Source organism: Dasypus novemcinctus, chromosome 8 (genome assembly GCF_030445035.2).
Source record: "Dasypus novemcinctus isolate mDasNov1 chromosome 8, mDasNov1.1.hap2, whole genome shotgun sequence".
In the NCBI taxonomy this organism is placed as follows: Eukaryota; Metazoa; Chordata; class Mammalia; order Cingulata; family Dasypodidae; genus Dasypus; species Dasypus novemcinctus.
In genome coordinates this window covers 121,268,645-121,286,886 of record NC_080680.1, presented here as the reverse complement: position 1 = coordinate 121,286,886, position 18,242 = coordinate 121,268,645, and the positions used below count along the sequence as shown (strand labels likewise).

Here is an 18,242-nt window from a genome sequence, read left to right as displayed (position 1 = left end):
ACGCACAAATGTAGGGTTCCCTTAGGTATGGGATGAAGACGAGCTGGTGGCTGGTGGATTCCACTGTCTTAGACGCACACACATCTGCATCTGGGCATTTTTGGCTGTGTGTGGTAAGTGGCACACTAGAAAAGGGACAGTTACTTTGTAGGGACCTCTTTTCTTTTGAAATTTGGAAATCAATATTTAACTCTAATTAGTTCTTATGTAGTTAGAGAGGCAAGTGTCTAACTTGAGGAAAAGGTGGTTCTACTCTGCCATGATAATTATTTACAGCATCTTTACATAGGCTTATTTCAGTAGGGTGTTCACTTACTGCTCATGGTTTTTTCCCCTTTAATGTTATACGATAATTCTTTAAAAAGCAATTAGTTATCAAAACATATTAAGTTATTCCTGTGTATACAGCTTAAGGGATTCTTTTGCTAGCACTGGTACTTGTTTTTCCTCGCAGAATATATTGTACTCACTATTGGCATCCTTTTTGGAAATTACTGTTTTCAAGAGCTCAGGTTCAGTTTCCCCCAGAAACAGGATAATGGCTTCTGAAAACATGCTCTATATCTGGAAAGGATCCCAACTTTTGGATGAAAATCTTAATTTTTCTTTTTAAACAGAAGACGAAGGATCAGGGACAGAAGTTCACAGAAAACACTCCAAATGTGGACCTTGCAAATACAAAGCCGAGTGTGATGAAGATGCAGAAAATGTTGGGTGAGTTGATTGAGGGAAAGGGATAAATTGACTTTGAGGTTAAGCATCAGCTTTATTAATTGTAGAAAGGTATCATTTAATATGATTTTATACATTTTGCGTGTGTGTTTTTTATATTTTTTGTTTGATGCTAGTCTGTTGACTTTTCTCTTAATTTGATGTATTATTACCCTGGCTATTTAAATCAGTTTGTTATATTTTAGAATGAGAATCTACTTAGTTTTTTTCATGTGTTACCTGTACTTTTTTCCATTTATAGTCATATATTTTATTCATCAGAAATGCTCTTATATTCTCTTTTCCTGCTGTTATACTTTCAATTGATATGAATATAAACAGCTTCTCTCTTTCTTAACTTGCATTTTTACCCAAGTAAAAATATTTTAATGTATTCATATATTTTTAATGTATTAAGAAAAAATCTAAAGTTATTTCAGCTTTTTAGATGTAGTAGTATACAATAAGTGAAAAATATTTCTGGAAATCCCAGTCACACAAGCTGACATTCTGTTTAGTCTGTTCTCATGTTCAGCCTTTGTTAAGGTGGGTTTTGTACCTGGATAGCATTAACTTTCCAATTTCCTATTTACTCTGTGAGAAATGGTGTTGTTTGGTAGAAAAGTAGCAACATAAACATTCATAAACACCATCATGTTTGATTTTTCCTTTCATAAGTATACTTCCCAGGCTCATCCTTCTATCATTTCTTCTGGTGCTTGCTTTTTGCTTTTTGCATATTTGAGTCTAAAATCTTTGATGCTGACTTCTGGACTCTGTAATATCAATGGAGCTTCTTTACCTCATTTTCCCTTAGTGCATATGTGATAACATATTTTATAGAGATTTGTGCTTTCTTCTGTACTCTTAAATATTTTCGGTGTGTACTTTCCAGGCCCATGTTTTATTCACCCATGAAATGCATGCTTTAGCCTTTCATTGAGCAGTAGTTTTGGCTCATGTCCCCCACAAAACCATGTTCAGGTCCCAACCCCTGGTCCTGTGGGTGTGAACCCACTTATAAATAGGACCTTTGAAGATTAGTTAAGGTGAACCTAGACTGAAGGAGGGAAGGACCTTAATCCAATAGGTCCTGAAGTTCTTATAAGCAAAGGAAATCGGACTTGGAAGGAAAAGCCACAGGGAGCAGCTGGAAGCCAGAAGTCAGTGGAAGAGAAAGGATAATATGCCCCCATGTGCATTGCCATGTGACAGAAAAGCCAAGGAACCCCAGAACTTTATGGCCATCCAGCATGTACCCACCCTGGGAGGAAGCAAGCCATCTAGCCTCTGAAACTGTGATCCAGTACATTCCTTTTACTAAACCAGCCCATTAACATATGATACTTGTTTTGCAACTAGGAAACTCATGGAGTTTTTGGCACTAAGAGTGGGGGTGCTGCTATGGCAAATATCTAAAAGAAAGTGTAAATGACTTTGAAATTGTGTAATGGGTAGAGACTGAAAGAATTATGAGGTGCTTGATATAAAAAGTCTGGATTGCTTTGAAGAGACTCCTGGTAGAAATATGGATGCTAAAGGTAACTCCATTGAGACTTTAGGAGGAAACGATGAATGTGTTACTGGAAATGGAAGGAAAGGTAATTTTTATTACATAAAGTGGCAGAGAAATTGGCGAAATTGTCTTCTGATGTTGGAGGGAGAGCAGAACTTGCAGGTGATAGACTTGGATATTTCACTGAGGTTTCCAATCTTGCATTTTTCTTTGCAGCTTATGGTAAAATGTGAGAAGAAGGGATAAGATGAAAACTGAACTCTTAAGCACTAAGAAAGCAGAAATTGATAGTTTGGAAAGTTCTGAGCTTACCCAGACAGTGTGCTCTGAGAGTAGGACTGGAAGTGGCTATATCTGGGATTGCCCTTTACTTCTGGGAACTGAGCCCCCAGAAGACCTGGGGTTTAACTTAACAACCCTTTGCTAAAAAGGTTGTGGCTGTTGGGAAGCGGATGTGGCTCAATCAATTGAGCTCACGTCTACCATATAGGAGATCCAGGGTTTGATACCCAGGGCCTCCTGATGAGGGCGAGCTGGCCTGTGTGGCGAGCTGGCCTGCGTGTAGTGCTACCCCACGCAGGAATGCTGGCCCATGCGGAGAGCTGATGCAGCAAGATGACAAAACAATAAGAGACACAGGAGAGACAAAAAGGGCCACAGCGGGCCAGGGAACTGAGGGGTGTAAGAGAATGATTGCCTCTCTCCCACTCCAGAAGGTCCCAGGATCGATTCCTGGAACCGCCTAGCGAGAATACAAGCAGACACAGAAGAACACACAACAAATGGACATAGAACAGACAGTGGAGGGGGGAGGGAAATAAATAAATCTTTAAAAAAATGGAAAAGAGTGTGACTGTAATGGAGCCAGCCAGCCATTCCAGTGGAAGTCAAGATTGGACATGCAGTTATCCAGGAAGGATCTGTGGAAAGGCCTGTTGTCTGATGGTTTAGACCCACTGAAACTACATGCAAATCCAACAGGTTTTTTGCAAAATTTGTTGAGCAGAATTAGTACCGGCCCAATGCTCAGAGTTTGTGGGGCCTGTGTCCCAGTGTTCGTGGAGAGCCTGGCTGCCATTCCAGTGCTCAGAGTGGGGTGGGGCCTACACCCCAGTGTTTGGGAACAGTTTGGCCTGGTTACAAGGTTGGAAAGGGTGGGGCTACTGCTCCATCAGCCCAGAGGACAGAGCTTCAAGCCACAGAAGGCTCTCAGACCTTAAGAGCTTATGGAGTTGGTGCTGCTGGGTTTCAGACTTGGTTGGGACCTGTGAACTTTGTTTTTCTTCCAATATCTCCCTTCTGGTGTCTATTCCAAGCCTGTCCCACCCTTGTGTATTGGAAGCTAGTGACTTGTTTTCCAGGTGTATAGGTGTATTAGATGGAGAGAAATTTTGCACCAGGATAGACCACATGCATAACTGATTTTGATGAAACTTTGTACTTAGTATTGTTGCTGAAATGACTTAAGACACTTGGGATGTTGTGATGGAATGAATATATTTTGCATGTGGGAAGAACGTGTCTTTTTGTGATCCATAGGGTGGACGGTTGGCAATTGAATCATGATGAGCCCCACAAAAGGCCTGTTCCGGTACAAACCCCTCCTACTACTGTAGGTGTGAACCCATTTGTAAATAGGACCTTTGAAGATGTTGTTAGTTATGTGTGGCCAAACTGAATGGGACCTAAACCAAAATGGCCATTTGTGTAGTGTTTGGTAAAATTAATTTGACTTCTATTTCAAAGCAGATGAGAAATGTTAAAAGATAAATATGTTCAGTAAAAGGTTAATTCAGCAAAACCTGAAGTGTCCAACTCTGTTTCTGTATTTTGATCACCTGGGTTGACACCTGTCTATCCATGTCATTCAAAGTTGACTTAGGAGATGTTTTCCAAAGCCGAAAGTGGTGTGTAGAATGAGAAATGAGCAATATGGACTTGCAGAGAGAACAGACAATAGATATTATGCTGTCTCTTCTCGCTTTTTAGTAAGATATGGTATGTTGAAACACCACAGTGTATCTGTGGGTGTGGGTGTGTGTATATATGTATTTTTGTAGATAATTCATTCTTTGAGTGTTTGTCAGGATTGTTCTATAACAGTGTTCATGATCAAAATAGCTCTCGGTAGTTAATTGGCTTGGGCTGTTGGTCTCTTTTTATTCCTTGACAGTACCTCCATTCAGCTTTATTTGTTACATTTCTCTGCCTTCATTTGTGATGCCTGAATTTAAAGAGATCGTCTTTTGCTTAGAAGTGAAACATTTCTCCACTTAGTGGCCCAGAGTATGACATCTCTATGGTAAAATACACACCTGTAGACAAACACCCCCTCATAATATAATGCCTGGCTTATTCTCAATTAGAGCAACTCTAAATTAATTTTGCTAAATTAATTTTGCATGTGTCTAGTTATTTGCAAGCTTGCAGCCCCTATTCTTGCAGATTCAGATACAGGCACTAAGCCTCAGAAAGTGGGCATAGACCAGGCAGAGGCTCACCAGCTGTCAGGAGCAAGCAGGCTCTCCCCAGCGGGGTCACAAACACAGACCGGGACAGGCAGCCAAATCCAGGCCAGGAACTTGCTGTAATAATTGGAAAACATTTAAGGAAGCCTTTGGTTCCTTTATCAAAAAAAGTAAGTAAACTTTTAAGCTTGGATGGTTGATCCTATACTGAAAAGGGACAAAAGGAAATTTTAGGTACATCTAATCTTTTAGTTTATAAAACACTTATTACTGATCACAGTTGAGTTTAACAGTTTAATATATCTCAGTGGTTGTTGCTATGTTTTTTGCTTTACTTTTAAATGGGTTATGGTAGTAAGAAAGCTGTGTGGAGGTTATATCTGTAACACCCTCAGGCACTTCCTGTGTACTTTATAGGTTGACACTGGTGAATAACAACATGTTTGTCTAAGGAAGATTTTATCCCACCTAACCAGACCTTTAGATAATGGAAACTTGAGATGCAGAAATGCGACATGAGCCATCGAGCTTTGCTTTTACTTTAAAAGCATTTATCGAGAGATTATTTAATTTTCTTAATAAAAGATAAAATTTTTAATTATAAAAAGCAAAATATCTTAATTACAGACCAAGCAATATGTCATGAATTTAAATTCAACAGAATCAGAAAAAGTTAAGTTTGGGTAGGATCTTAAAAATATATCTTCTCGTCTAATCCCCTCACTTTACAGATGAGAAAATTGAAGATTAAAGTCAGAGGGTTTGATGGGGTGGAATCTCCTGAGTTCCATCACAATGTTTCTCTTACCACCTACCTTCTTGGATTTGCTTTTGCTGTTCCTGGAAGGAATGTTATTATCCTCCTCCTACTCCTAGGACTGCTGTTCCAGGACTTAAAACAGCAAAAACCTGCCCTCTTCTTCAGCCTGCTATGAGTTCTTCACTTCCGTCCTATTTTCTGGTTACTCTGAGTACTGCTTTCAAATTTTTTGATTCTTGGCTGCCACTTAAAGGCTGAATGCCTGTTTACTTATTTGCTTACCAGTGATTTTCAGACTTTTTTGACTATAACCCCATGTAAGAAATGCATTCACATTGTGACCCAGCACTTGTGCACATACACACATAGAAATAATACAATGGGTAATGACCCACTTAATTGAACTCATAATCCCCAAAATTATTAGTTTGAAAAATAGCTGCTCTATATTGTAAGTCTGAAATAGATATTGTTTCATATTATGTATTTAAGTATGAACATCCATTTAAAAATATTTTATCTTTTCTCGTTTTGAAATGTCTGTCCTCTCAGAAGAAATGCTATATAACCTATCTGGTTTCCAGAGGGCAATTAAAATATTTCTCTTGCTTTAAAATGCTTTTCTTTTTCTGGCTAATAAACTTTAAAAAATAGGCACTTTGAGGGAGGGGATTAGTTGGTACCATGTTAGGTAATTTTCTGTATTAAGAGAAGTTCTAAATTCTTATTTAGACATCGAAATGGAAATTGATTTAAATTTGTTGAATACTTACCTTTTTAAACAGAGCACACGGGACAGAATATAACCTGTTCTCAGTGTTGGCTACTGTGCAGTGTATTAACATAACTTACTTATCAGCCCCTCCTGGTGGTTCTATCTGGTAGGTAGGGCAGGGAGGTCATTCTCAGATCGTACAGACCTGGCAGAGGCGTGCAGGCTGGTGGGGTACCTTGCTGTTACAGGGCAAAACCCAAAGGTCTATGGAAAGGGATCTGTACAGTACATTGTGCTCACACTCCTCACATACGTGGTCCCGTGATGCTTTCAGAGCCCACTGATGGGCTGTTTTACCCTTCTCTTAGTCCTTCTTCCTGCTTTGTCTTCTGGGTTCTTGTATCTGTCTTTAAAATTAATTCTCCTTTCCCTTTTTATGCTGGTAGCTGCTGCTCCTGGGTGCTCTCAGTGTGCCTTGCTCGATGCCCCCAACTTTTAATTTGCTTCTCTGCCTCCTTGGAGTAGGAGACACTGTACTTGCAGGACACCTATCTAATGTAGGAATAGGTTCTAAATATGTAAAATAAGAGTAAATAGTTTCTTCTGAGTCAAGTGCATGAACTTCATTGCATAGATTTCCTCCTTCATCTGCATAGTGCCTGTTTTAATTTATTTACAATTTAAATTATTTTGCATCTGAGAAGCTTTTCACTCTTTCCTTCTGAAGCACAGTTCCTTCAGTGGTGCTGTATGGGCTTTGCATGGCTTGGTGTTGGCTATCTTTATTATTGCTTGTCTTTCTAATTCATACCTGTAGTGAGGTAGTTGAAGTTCCAAGAAATCTGACTCCCCCATAAGTGGGATTTCTGTATTATGTTGTGGCCATTGTGAAGTACAGTGAGTACACTATCTACTTACTCTTTTTTAAATATATTTTTTATTTGCACCTCCTTTATAGCAAATTGTATTGCTGAAACCATATGTTCTTGGTGCCATACCCCCTCTTTTTCTAAGCAGTATTTAACCTATCTGAAGTTCACCTTATTGCTGCAAGATGGCCTTCAGCTGTTTCTCTGAACAGTGAGGCCAAATTATCACAGAACTCCTTTACTTCAGTACCTTTTCTATACCTGACCTAAATTTGAGAAGTCTGTAGAATCATCGGGCATCATGCCAAAACAGATGAGTTTTCAAAATCCTCAAATTCTCTTCTTTTGAACTTTGTCTGCCATGTGCTCTTCTGCCTCTTTGATGTTTGGAGGCACTGTTTCTGTTTTGTTTCCCTGAGTGGTGTAAATATCTCAGAATTGCCCAGAGACTCAGGTGTGCAGCCTGACAGCTCACAGTGCTAAACAGGAAACCTCTTCCTAGACTTCTTTGTGGCGTGTGGTACCACTTTCTGGTTGGACACAGATTGTGGGGAGATCTTCTTTCCCCTTGTTTCAACAGAATAGTGATATACATTTGTGCCCATTATTATATCCTTTCTGGAAGTTTCATATTTTAAAAAAAGAAATGCCTTTTTTTTTTTTTAACCAATATCTACTCTTCTGTTCTCTTAACTTCCTCCTTATCAGACATGACAGTAATTTGCATCATTTAGCATTGCCGTTTTCTGGGTATATAGAATACTAGGCTTTTAAAACTACTTAGGTTTGATACATTCTTGTCATGGCCCCTTAGATTATTCATGGGAAATAATTTTATGCCATTTGTTTTCTTCTGATAACAAATAGGAAAAAGAACTATTAATCGTTTTTTTATACAAACTATAATCTGGTTGTTAGCAATGACAACTATTAATCATTTTTTTTATACAAACTATAATCTGGTTGTTAGCAATGACATTTGTCCAGAAATGTCTTCCTATATACAGTTCTACAACAGCTGCCACTAAAGGTTTCCTTTGAGAGATTTTGTTTTTAAAATGGTCAGCTCCATGTTCTGCACGCTCTTGTACTTGCGCTTTTCTTGGAACTTCAAATTTTTAGACTTCGATGAAACAAGACTCGCTCAAACGTCACCACCTCTTCTTGGAAGCCCACCGTGCTTTCTCCCATGGTGCCCTTCTTCCCTGCTCTTCCTTATCCTTGAGAAGCAGCCTCTGCACAGCACTGGTCTTGCTGTTGGGACCACCAGCAAACTATGGGCTCCCTGGGGGCAGGGTCTTGCTGATTGCTATGCTGGGTGAACTTGCCATGAGGTTGGTCTCTTAGAATCCTGTTTTTTTTAATTCATGGCAGTTAACATTAAGTCTTTATTATTCACATATAGCTGCTTAAAGAATTGTTGTGAGACTTTCATGTGTGTAAAAAAGTCATGTAATGCCCAGAATTTATTGCAGGTTCATTGTGTGTTTGTTTAATCTAAACTAATAACTTCACATGGATTACCTTTTTTTAAAAAAAGATTTATTTAATTATTTATATCCCCCCCTTCCACTGGGATTCGATCCTGGAGACTCCTGATGTTGAGAGAGGCTCCCTGCCAACGGCGCCACCCCAGTCCCTGGCCCCGCCGTGCCTCACCTTGACCCTCCCCCACCTCTCCTCTGTCACATCACCATTCCGCTGCGTGACTTACTTGTGCAGACACTTGCTCACCGCACACTCATTCGCGGGGGCACTTGCACTCTCCGGTGGACACTTGTGCTCACCACATGGGCACTTGAACTTACCGAGTCACTGCACGGGCACTGGCTCGCCACATGGGCACGCCTTCTCCTTCTCTGCCCCACCAGGAGGCTCCAGGGATCTAACCCAGGTCCTCCCACATGGTGGGCAGGAGTTCTGTCACCCTAGCCACATCCGCTTCCCAACACATGGATTACTTTAAGCCAGTGTTTTCTTAACTGCTAAGTAAGCTTACTGTATTGAGAAGGATGCTCATTTCTGCATAGATTGAGGAGAAAAGGAGGAAAAGAATGGATCTTTTTTCTATATACCTTTCAGCTGTATGTAGTTTCAAAGGGTTTTTTAAAGAAATCTTGTTGGTTCTGCCAGCTGTATAATGAGGTATAATCCCTATTTTAAAGACTCCAGTTATGATGCCATTGAGTTTATTCATTTATAATACATACGCTGTATTATGTGTTCATTCATGGCTTTGAAATTCTCAGTGTTCACGATTCAAAACCTTTACAAGGGTACTGAGTGAAAAGTCTCTCCCACCCTGCCCCAGCCACCCAGTTGTCTTCATCAGAGGCAGAACGTGTCATGTTTCTTGCTTGATCTTCCAGAGGTATTTAATGCATGTGCAAGCAAATATGTCCACATATTCTTTTTCTTTCCTTTTAAAACCTAATGGCAGCACACTCTGCACAGTGTACTACACCTTACTCAAAAAGAACTTTTATTGTAAAAGATATTTTACCTACAGAGCATATACTTGCAATTTAAAGAATCCTGACTGAAAAACACCACTGTACTAACATCCAGGGTGAATAGAGTATTGCCATATTACCAGTGCTGAGTGTTAGCTGTGGAAGGAAAGGACAATAGTGCCTCTATTCGATGAAGGCTTGCAGAAGGAGACGCAGTCAACAGTCTCTGGGGCAGAGGCTGGCTTTCCCCTTCTGGGGAAATCCATGGCAAGGCCGTTAATAGAATTGTAGCACTGGGCAGGCTGTTAGTTTTTACTTTATATATTTCTGAGAATATGTTATTTGGTTGCATTCACATTTTTATTATTATTATTATTATTTGATTTATTCCCCCCCCTGCCCAGTTGTCTGCTCTCTGCTCTCTGTGTCCGTTCGCTGTGCGTTCTTCTGTGACTGCTTCCATCCTTATCAGTGGCACCGGAAATGTGTGTTTCTTTTTATTGAGTCATCTTGCTGCGTCAGCTCTCCATGTGTGCGGCGCCATTCTTGGGCAGGCTGCACGTTCTTTCACGCTGGGCCGCTCTCCTTACAGGGTGCAGTCTTTGCACGTGGTGCTCCCCTATGCGGGGGACACCCCTGCGTGGCAGGGCACTCCTTGAGCTCATCAGCAGGGTGCGTGGGCCAGCACCACACGGGTCAAGGAGGCCCGGGGTTTCAACCACGGACCTCCCATGTGGTAGGCGGATGCCCTATCCATTGGGCCAAGTCCGCTTCCCTGCATTCACATTTAAAATATATTTCTGGTGAAGGAGATCATTTATCATTCTAAATGCTCTTTGCCTTAAATTCTATTTTGTGTCATATTAATATATTGTGATATAGCATAACATTTAGTTATTTGCTACATATCTTTTTCTAGACTTTAACTTATGATTTTTCTGTGTTCTTATACTTGAAGTGTTTCTCTTGTAAATAGTGAATTGCTAGATTTTATATTAAGGCCAGATGTTTATATTAATTGTGATTATTGGTATATTTTTCCCATTATTGGTTTAAATTTTTCCCATTTTATTTTGTGCTTTCTAGTCTTTTTTATTTTTTTATCCTTTCTTGCTTTCTCTGGAACTGAGTGGTTTTTTTTCCTCTTTAATCTATTTTTCCTCTATTAATTTGAAGTAATAGGCTTTTTCTGTTCTTTATTTACTTTTAGGAATTTCAGCATATGCTTATGTAACTTAACAGAGTCTAAGGTTTATCAGGTTTTTTTTGCCCTCTTCCAAATAGTATAAGGATCTTAGGTGCTTTAATTACATGTATTTCTTTTTTCTAGTATTTCAGTTCCTTTTTTTAAACTCTAAAATTATTCCTGATTTTTTTGTGTTTTATGTCATTTATTGCTTACATTCATTTATTCTTTGTTGCCTAACATTCCTATTTTCTTTCCAGGCCTTTTGTTTGGAGGATTTCCTTCTTGAAATATATCCTTTTGAAGCTCCTTTTAATGAGGGTCTCTTGATAGCATCCTTTTTCAGGTTTTGTTTTTCTGAAAATGTCTAGATTACCAATAACTCACTTATTGACAGAATGGTGGGAATATACTTCTAGGATAATGGCTATTTTCTTTTATTTCCCCTTCTCCCTCCCTTGCTCTGCTGTTTTTGCTGTCTGTGTCCATTTGCTGTGTGATCTTCTGTATCTATTTCTCTTTTTGTGGAAAGATGTGGAGAGAGGTTCCCTGTTACCTGCGCCACCTCAGTTCCTGGTTTCTGCTGTGCTTTGCCTTGACTTTCCCCTTCATCTTTCTTTTGTTGTGTCATCATCTTGCTGCATGACTCGCTTTCTCCGGCACTGGTTCACTTCATGTGCACTTGGCTTGCTGCACAGACACTGGCTCCCTGCGTGGGCACTGCATAATTACTGCCTACATAATTACTTTTATCAATACTCTTTGTTCTTTTGTGTAGATTCACATTACGTGCTTCAGCCTGAAGAGCTTTCTTTTTCTACTTCTTTTAAGGCAGGTCTGCCGGCAGCGAACTCTTCTTGGCTTTTGTTTGTCTGGAAATGTCTTTATTTTGTCTTCTTTTTCCCCTTCCCTTCATTTTTGAAAAATAGTTTGCTAGATATAAGATTCTTGGTTGTCTTAGTATGCCTGGTTGTTTTTTAATAATCTCTGTTCTTTCATCATACTTTAAGTCCCTTCTTTAAATATAACAAGCATGTTTATTTTATATTCTGTATCTAAGAATTCCATAATATGAAATGTTTGTGTACCTTTCTTACTCCATCTGGCTGAGAGGTTGGGTAGTATATGTTCCCCTTTCATTTTTGCCTTCATCCAAATGCTCTTCTGTCATGAGTTTTTCAGTATGAATACCAAGATAACCTTAGATTTGATCCTCTAGGTAATGGGAGAAATTAAAGAGAAATTCAAGTGATAATGGTTTACTCAGAAGGAAAAGTCATATCTGTGTGTAAGCAAAACGAAGTGAGTTGGAATAAGGACTTGAGACCGGGAAACCAATAAGAAGGTAATCACAGTGATCTTGGCCCATGGTGTTGAAAGCTGAATAGAAGTCCTGGGACTTTGGCTGGCAGTATCATCGAAGCAACGTGCATCGGACTTGGCCAGGTCTTTACTTGGGGCTCTGGTCTGTCTGTGATCCTGGGTGCTTGGAGAAAGGCGACTATGCAAAACTGAGAGGGTTTTAGCATTCTTCTGCTTCTCTTTCAGCTCCCTGCTCTTCTTTTAGAGATAGCGTTATCTTGCTGTACATCCAAAATGGAATAACGTGATACCCTTTGCTGAATTTGGAGGCTGCCCCTACCAGAATAATCTCAGTGGTTATTAGGTTTCTCTTTTGTTTCCCCCATATTTCTTTCCATTCTATACAACAGAAAGCTTATAAATATTTGTATTTTGTACTTCTTTAAGTCTTTGTTTAAAATAGGAATTCTACAAGTTTTACACAGAATTTTCTTTATAAAATTAAGATTAAAATTTTTGTTGACTTTCCCTCCCTTGCTGAATATGTGTTTTATCTTTCTGGCTAATCCTTTTACTGATTTTTATGACAATAGTAAGTGTGATCAGGCTGGTTGTTTTTTAGAGTGTTCCTCAAATTTGGATTTGTGTGATGTTTACTCTTGATTAGATTTAGATTGTGCATTTTGGCAGGAGTACTACATAACTGTTATGTCCTTCTTTGTACAGTATATCAGTAATCACATAATGCCAATTTGTCCCATTATGGATGAAGTTAACTTTATCACTTGGTTAAGGTGGTGTGTGCTAGGTTTCTTCACTGTAAAATTTCCATTTTCCCTTTTGTAATTAAAAAGTAATCTGTTGGGGAAATATGTTGAGATGGTGTAAGTATGTCATTTCCCAATCATATTTTCTCTCAATATTTTTAGCATCTGTTTATGATTCTTGCCTCAATCAATTATGACTATGATAGTTGTTTAATAGTAGTTTTTAGTCATTCTTCCTATACTTACTAATTAGTGTTACATGTTTTCTCTCTTTTAGTAAGATCTTATGAACTTGCTTCTTGGCAGCTGTCTTCAGTTGTCTTGAAAGGGTACATTTTGCAAAAAGATATTCTCCTTTCCAAACTCTTTTAGTCAGGAGAAATTTTTTTTTTCTTTTTAACAAAATTTAGGTTGATTTAAACCTATATGTAATTGTTCATGTCTATGCTTTATCCTACTTCTATTTTTTCATTGCCTCCTAAGAGTAGGTTCTTGTCCTTGTGTTTAAATCTAGGTATACAGCTCTGTTTCTAAAATTAGGGTATGGAGGTGAATGGGTGAGCACATAGTTACTTAAAGTTTTAGAGGAAAAGTCATTGATATATTTCAAAACATTGATATGAGTTAGAATGCAAAAAAAAAAAATCCTTTAATTTTTAAGATAATGCTTTGAAGACATTTTTAAATAAGGCTGCTTAAACCCTTCTTGTTACCTTCCCCCACGAACTCTCCCCTCCCCAGTATAATTTCCTAGAGATTGTGTGTTCATAATATGATAGAGCCTCTATCAGGTGAACTTTTATTAAAAAAAAAAAATTTTTTTTAAGATTTATTATTTTTTAAATTTATTTCTCCCACCCCCACCCCTTCTGCTCTCTTGTGTCCATTCGCTGCGTGTGCTTCTGTGTTTGCTTACATTCTTGTCAGGCAACATGGGAATCTGTGTCTCTTTTTTTGTTATTGTTGTGTCATCTTGCTGCATCAGCTCTCTGTGTGTGCGGCACCACTCCTGGGTGGGCTGCACTTTTTTTTGCATGGGACTGCTCTCCTTACAGGATGCACTTCTTGTGTGTGGGACTCTGCTATGCGGGGAACACCCCTGTGTGACATGGCATTCCTTGTGCACGGCAGCACTGCACATGGGCCAGCTCACCACATAAGCTGGGAGGCCCTGGGTTTGAACCCTGGCCCTCCTATATGGTAGGCAGGTGCTCTATCAGTTGAGCCACATCCGCTTCCCGGCAAAAAATTTGAGACATTCCGATGCTTTAAAAAGAATTGTGGGCTCACATCCAAGCTTACTAACTATATGTTATTATAATATATATTAAATAAACTTTCCTGAGCCTCAGCTTTTCTCATCTGTAAAAAGGGAGAGAAGACTTACCTCATGGGCTACTATAAAAATTAGGTGTGCTAAAAAATATGAAAGCATTGGTCATATTACCTGGCAATATGAAATTACCTTTCCATCAATCACTAGTCTACTGATATACCATTCCTTTGATATTTGAAGTTAATTTTGGTCTTCTGTTGGGGGCATTTTCTTTTTATTAAAAAAAAAAAAGATTCCTCCCTTCCTTCCTCCCTCCCTTCCTCCCTTACCCCCCCTCCCCCATTATCTGCTCTCTGTCCATTTGCTGCGTGTTCTGTGTCACCTGCATTCTTATCAGCAGCACCAGAAATCTGTCTCCTTTTGTTGCATCATCTTGCTGCGTCACCTCTCTGTGTGTGCAGTGCCACTCCTGGGCAGGCTGCACTTTTATTTTTTGTGCAGGCAGCTCTCCTCGAGAGGCACACTCCTTGAGGGTGGGACTCCCCTACACAGGAGACACCCCTGTGTGTCACAGCACTCCTCGTGTGCATCAGCAGTGCTCATGGGCAAGATCACCACAAGGGCCAGGAGATCCTGGGTTTGAACCCTGGACCTCCTATGTGGTAGGCGGATGCCCTATCAGTTGAGCCAAATCTGCTTCCCTAGGCCATTTATCTCTTAACTTGCCATTTGGCATTGACGTGCTTCTCTTTTTTGTTATATAAAAGCCCTTCAATGGGAATGCCCTTGCTATAACCAAAACCAAAAATGCTAACTTGCAAAAGAGCTCTGCTTGTTTATATCCAGGCCGTATTCCTCTGTCTTTTCTTGACTAAAGAACAAGGAATTAGGCTCAGAATCTGCTTGATTTTTTTCTCACTTAGTTATATCTAATTCTTACCTTCATTTCTTTTGTTTTCTTTTTTTCTACATCCTTTTTTCTACTTTTTAAATTTCTACTTCAAAATTTATTTTTCACTATCTCCTTTATCAAATATCTCCAAAATCTCACTGGCTGGGCCTCTGGTCTTCTGTTTCAGTGCTAATGTCTTTTCCTTTAAATGTTGTTGTCTTTGTACTTGTTGTCTCTGTACTTGCTGTGTTGACTCTCAAGTTAGCTTATTTATCTTACTCACTTTGTATTTTTTTACTTTCATATGTTTAATTTCAAAAATAAAAGCAATAGCATGTGCATATGTAAAAGTCCAAACCCATATAGAATTTCATAAAATGAAAAAGGTCTCCCTTTGTTTCTTCATCTCTCAAAAGAAATTATTGACCATATTTTCCATAAAAACAATGTTATTGCTTATCCCTACAAATATATGTATATTCTTTAAAATATTTATACTTACTGAATACATTATACAGATTGTTCTGCATCTTGATTTTTTTCATTTAGTAATAACAGCACATACACATGCATATCCTTCATTTTAGTAGCTCCATAGTGCTTCATTATATGGATGGATGATAGTTCAATTAATGAATTCTCTATTGCTGAAAGTGTTATGGTTTTATGTCACTTCAGTGAGTAGTGACTGTTTGTTTACATAAATATTGCCAAATTTCAGCCAGTATATCTGCAGGGTGTGTTTTATTGCCATTTGTCCTTCAAATAGGTATGGCAGTTATACGCCTCCTGAAGTTATGAGATAGCTTATTTATATCAGATCCTCATCATCTCTGACTTTGCTTCTGTTGACTGCTTTTTGAAGATCAATTACTTTTTTCTGCTTTGCAGGTATTGTAATTTTTTATTCAGGATATAATATTGTAATATTATATCAGGAGTGATATGTTGTTGAAGTGTTCTGGATTATTTTATAAGCAGGTTAAGTCTCCTCCTGGCGTTGAGTAAATTGCCGGAGGATTGCCTCTGATACTGTTGAGGCTTAACTTTTTTAGGGTTTCTTAGAGGAGGGCTATATTAGTTTTAAATCTGACACCGAGGCTCTTCTTTCTAGAGTGTGGTCCTCACTCCTAGGGACTGACCTTTCTGGGTCTCAAGTGAATGCCTGAATGTTGACCGAGGTTCTGCTCCCAACATGCCCCCAGAAGTATGGGACCTCTGGAGTCTCTGCTAAGCTCGTCTCTGCCAGGCTTCCTGGAATCTCACCTTGAGCATGTGCAGGTTAGGAGTTGGCCATGGACCCAAAGGGAATTTTTGTGTAGGTGCTTGCTCTCGGGTACCTTGTCCCTTCACCTGTAGCTAGTTTTGTAGGCCTAGACCCCTAGGTTCAGTCACCTCCATCCACTGCATCTACTGTTTTCAGCCTGGCACTAGTTTTCCACACATGGTTTAGAAAATTCCCTCAGGGGTATAGCAGAGTAAAGAAATATTGTGGTTCTTTTTCTTTTTCTCCTTAGGTATCTTTGCCTCCTAAAACAGTTACTATTTTGGCCAACGTTCATAGTTTTTTTGGTGAAAGGGTATGTCTGGTACCATCTACTCCTTCGTGTCTTGAATCTGAAATACAGGAACAGAGAAAAATGAAGCGCAGTAAGGGGAAGAGGGGCTCCAGGAAAAGGGAAAGGGTTTTTTTTTCCGTTTCACATAGAGTGGTTAAGGCACCCAAGTAGGTAAGATTTGAGGAAAAATTTGAAGGAGGTGAGGGATTGAACCACATGGAAGTTCCAGCCCTGAGGCAGGAGTGCCCTTTGTGTGGCTGAAAGAAAAGAATGGCCAGTTTAGTGAAAAGATTTTTCATGATATAAATGTGGAAGAAGCCTGCTTGTGCCTCCTTTCATTTGGCCCCTTCCTTGCGAAGGTAACGGCTGTAGCGAGTTGAGAGAATGCTGCCGCAGCCTTGCATTAGTTTTGTGACCCTGGAGTTTTCCTTTACTTGCTCAACTTCAGTTTTCTCTACTGATAATTTGTTGATGTCAGGATTAAATGAGGCAAATGTGACTGAACCTGCACAGTAGGTGCAGAGTGAATGGTTGTTCAGTGTTGGCGTACTCTGGAAAGCCTGATTTCTTTTCACACTAGTCTGTGTCCCTGGGCTTTTGGGCATTCTGCCCTCTGTTGCCGGTCTGCTCATTGTCTCTCTAAACTGGATTTTACTTGAGGTGGTAATTTGTTTCCTTCATATGCCACTGAGAACAGCAGTGGTTGGTTCTCACAGTTCCTAAATGCAGTGTCACGGTCCCACTGAGACTGTCCTTTTCAGACACTTGACCACGGTGTTTCTTTGTGGACCTGCAGTACCCGCTGTTAAGTCACTTGTTTCTCCTTACTGGAGTGGCAATATGTTTTGACTTTTTGGATCAGCCTTTTCATATTCCTGAATCAGTTCTATAATTCTCTGTTCCTTTAGCTTTTCAACCAGGGGTCAGCAGTTTTTTCTGTAGAAGGCCAGATAATAAATGTTTTAGTTTTTGCAGGCCACATTTAGTGTCTGTTACATGATCGTTTTTTTTTTTTTTTTTTTTTTTTCCTACTCCCAACCCCTAAAAATTTAGCAGTTTTTCCTAGCTTGAGGGCATACTGAAAGAGGCCTTTGGCAGGATGGACCCATGGCTGTAATTTGCTTTAAACTATCCATTAATATTCTTTTTGTATGTGATAAAGTGACAGCAAATAGTGCTTTTATTGTGGCTTGAACTGTTCTCCTCTTTTTTCTATTTATATTATTTCCTTTTTTCATTACGCTTCCATTTCTTTACCTTTTTGTTTACTATTCATGTTCTCCATGAATCACTTCTTCAGATGAGAAATCTTGTTTGCTATAGTGTGGCTTTTGGGCTTACTTCTTACCTTAGTGACTTTATTCATACCATTTAAAAACTTTTCCCATCCCTTTGGGGACATATTGAAAGGAAAGTGTTTTTCTCTTCTACGACTCATCCCCTTTTATCACCCATCTTTCATTCTCCTTTTCCAATAGGAATTTACCAGAAAATCTGTCTTTTCTAGATTTCTTCTTTTTTTCCTCTCAAGATTTATTTATTTCTCCCCTCTCCTTCCATTGTCTGCTCTCTGTGTCCATTCACTGTGTGTTCTTTTGTGTCTGCTTGTATTCTTTCTCATTAGGCGGCTCTGGGAACAGAACCTGGGAGCTTCGGGAGTGGGAGAGAGGCTATTACTCTCTTGCGTCACCTTAGCTCCCTGGTCTGCTGTTTCTTATTGTATCTCCTCTGTGTCTCTTTTTGTTTTGTCATCTTGCTGTGTCAGCTC

At 39.3% G+C, this 18,242-nt stretch overlaps 1 protein-coding gene across 3 annotated transcripts in view; it reads left to right on the top strand.

The window, feature by feature from the left end:
- TMEFF1 (transmembrane protein with EGF like and two follistatin like domains 1) overlaps positions 1-18,242 on the top strand; it is a 104,303-nt gene that overhangs the window by 43,935 nt on the left and 42,126 nt on the right. For all 3 annotated transcript variants that reach the window (XM_058302600.2, XM_071217103.1, XM_058302599.2), the window contains one exon: positions 618-714. In XM_058302600.2, the coding sequence (XP_058158583.1) occupies positions 618-714 (97 nt within the window). The remainder of the gene's footprint in view (positions 1-617; positions 715-18,242) is intronic.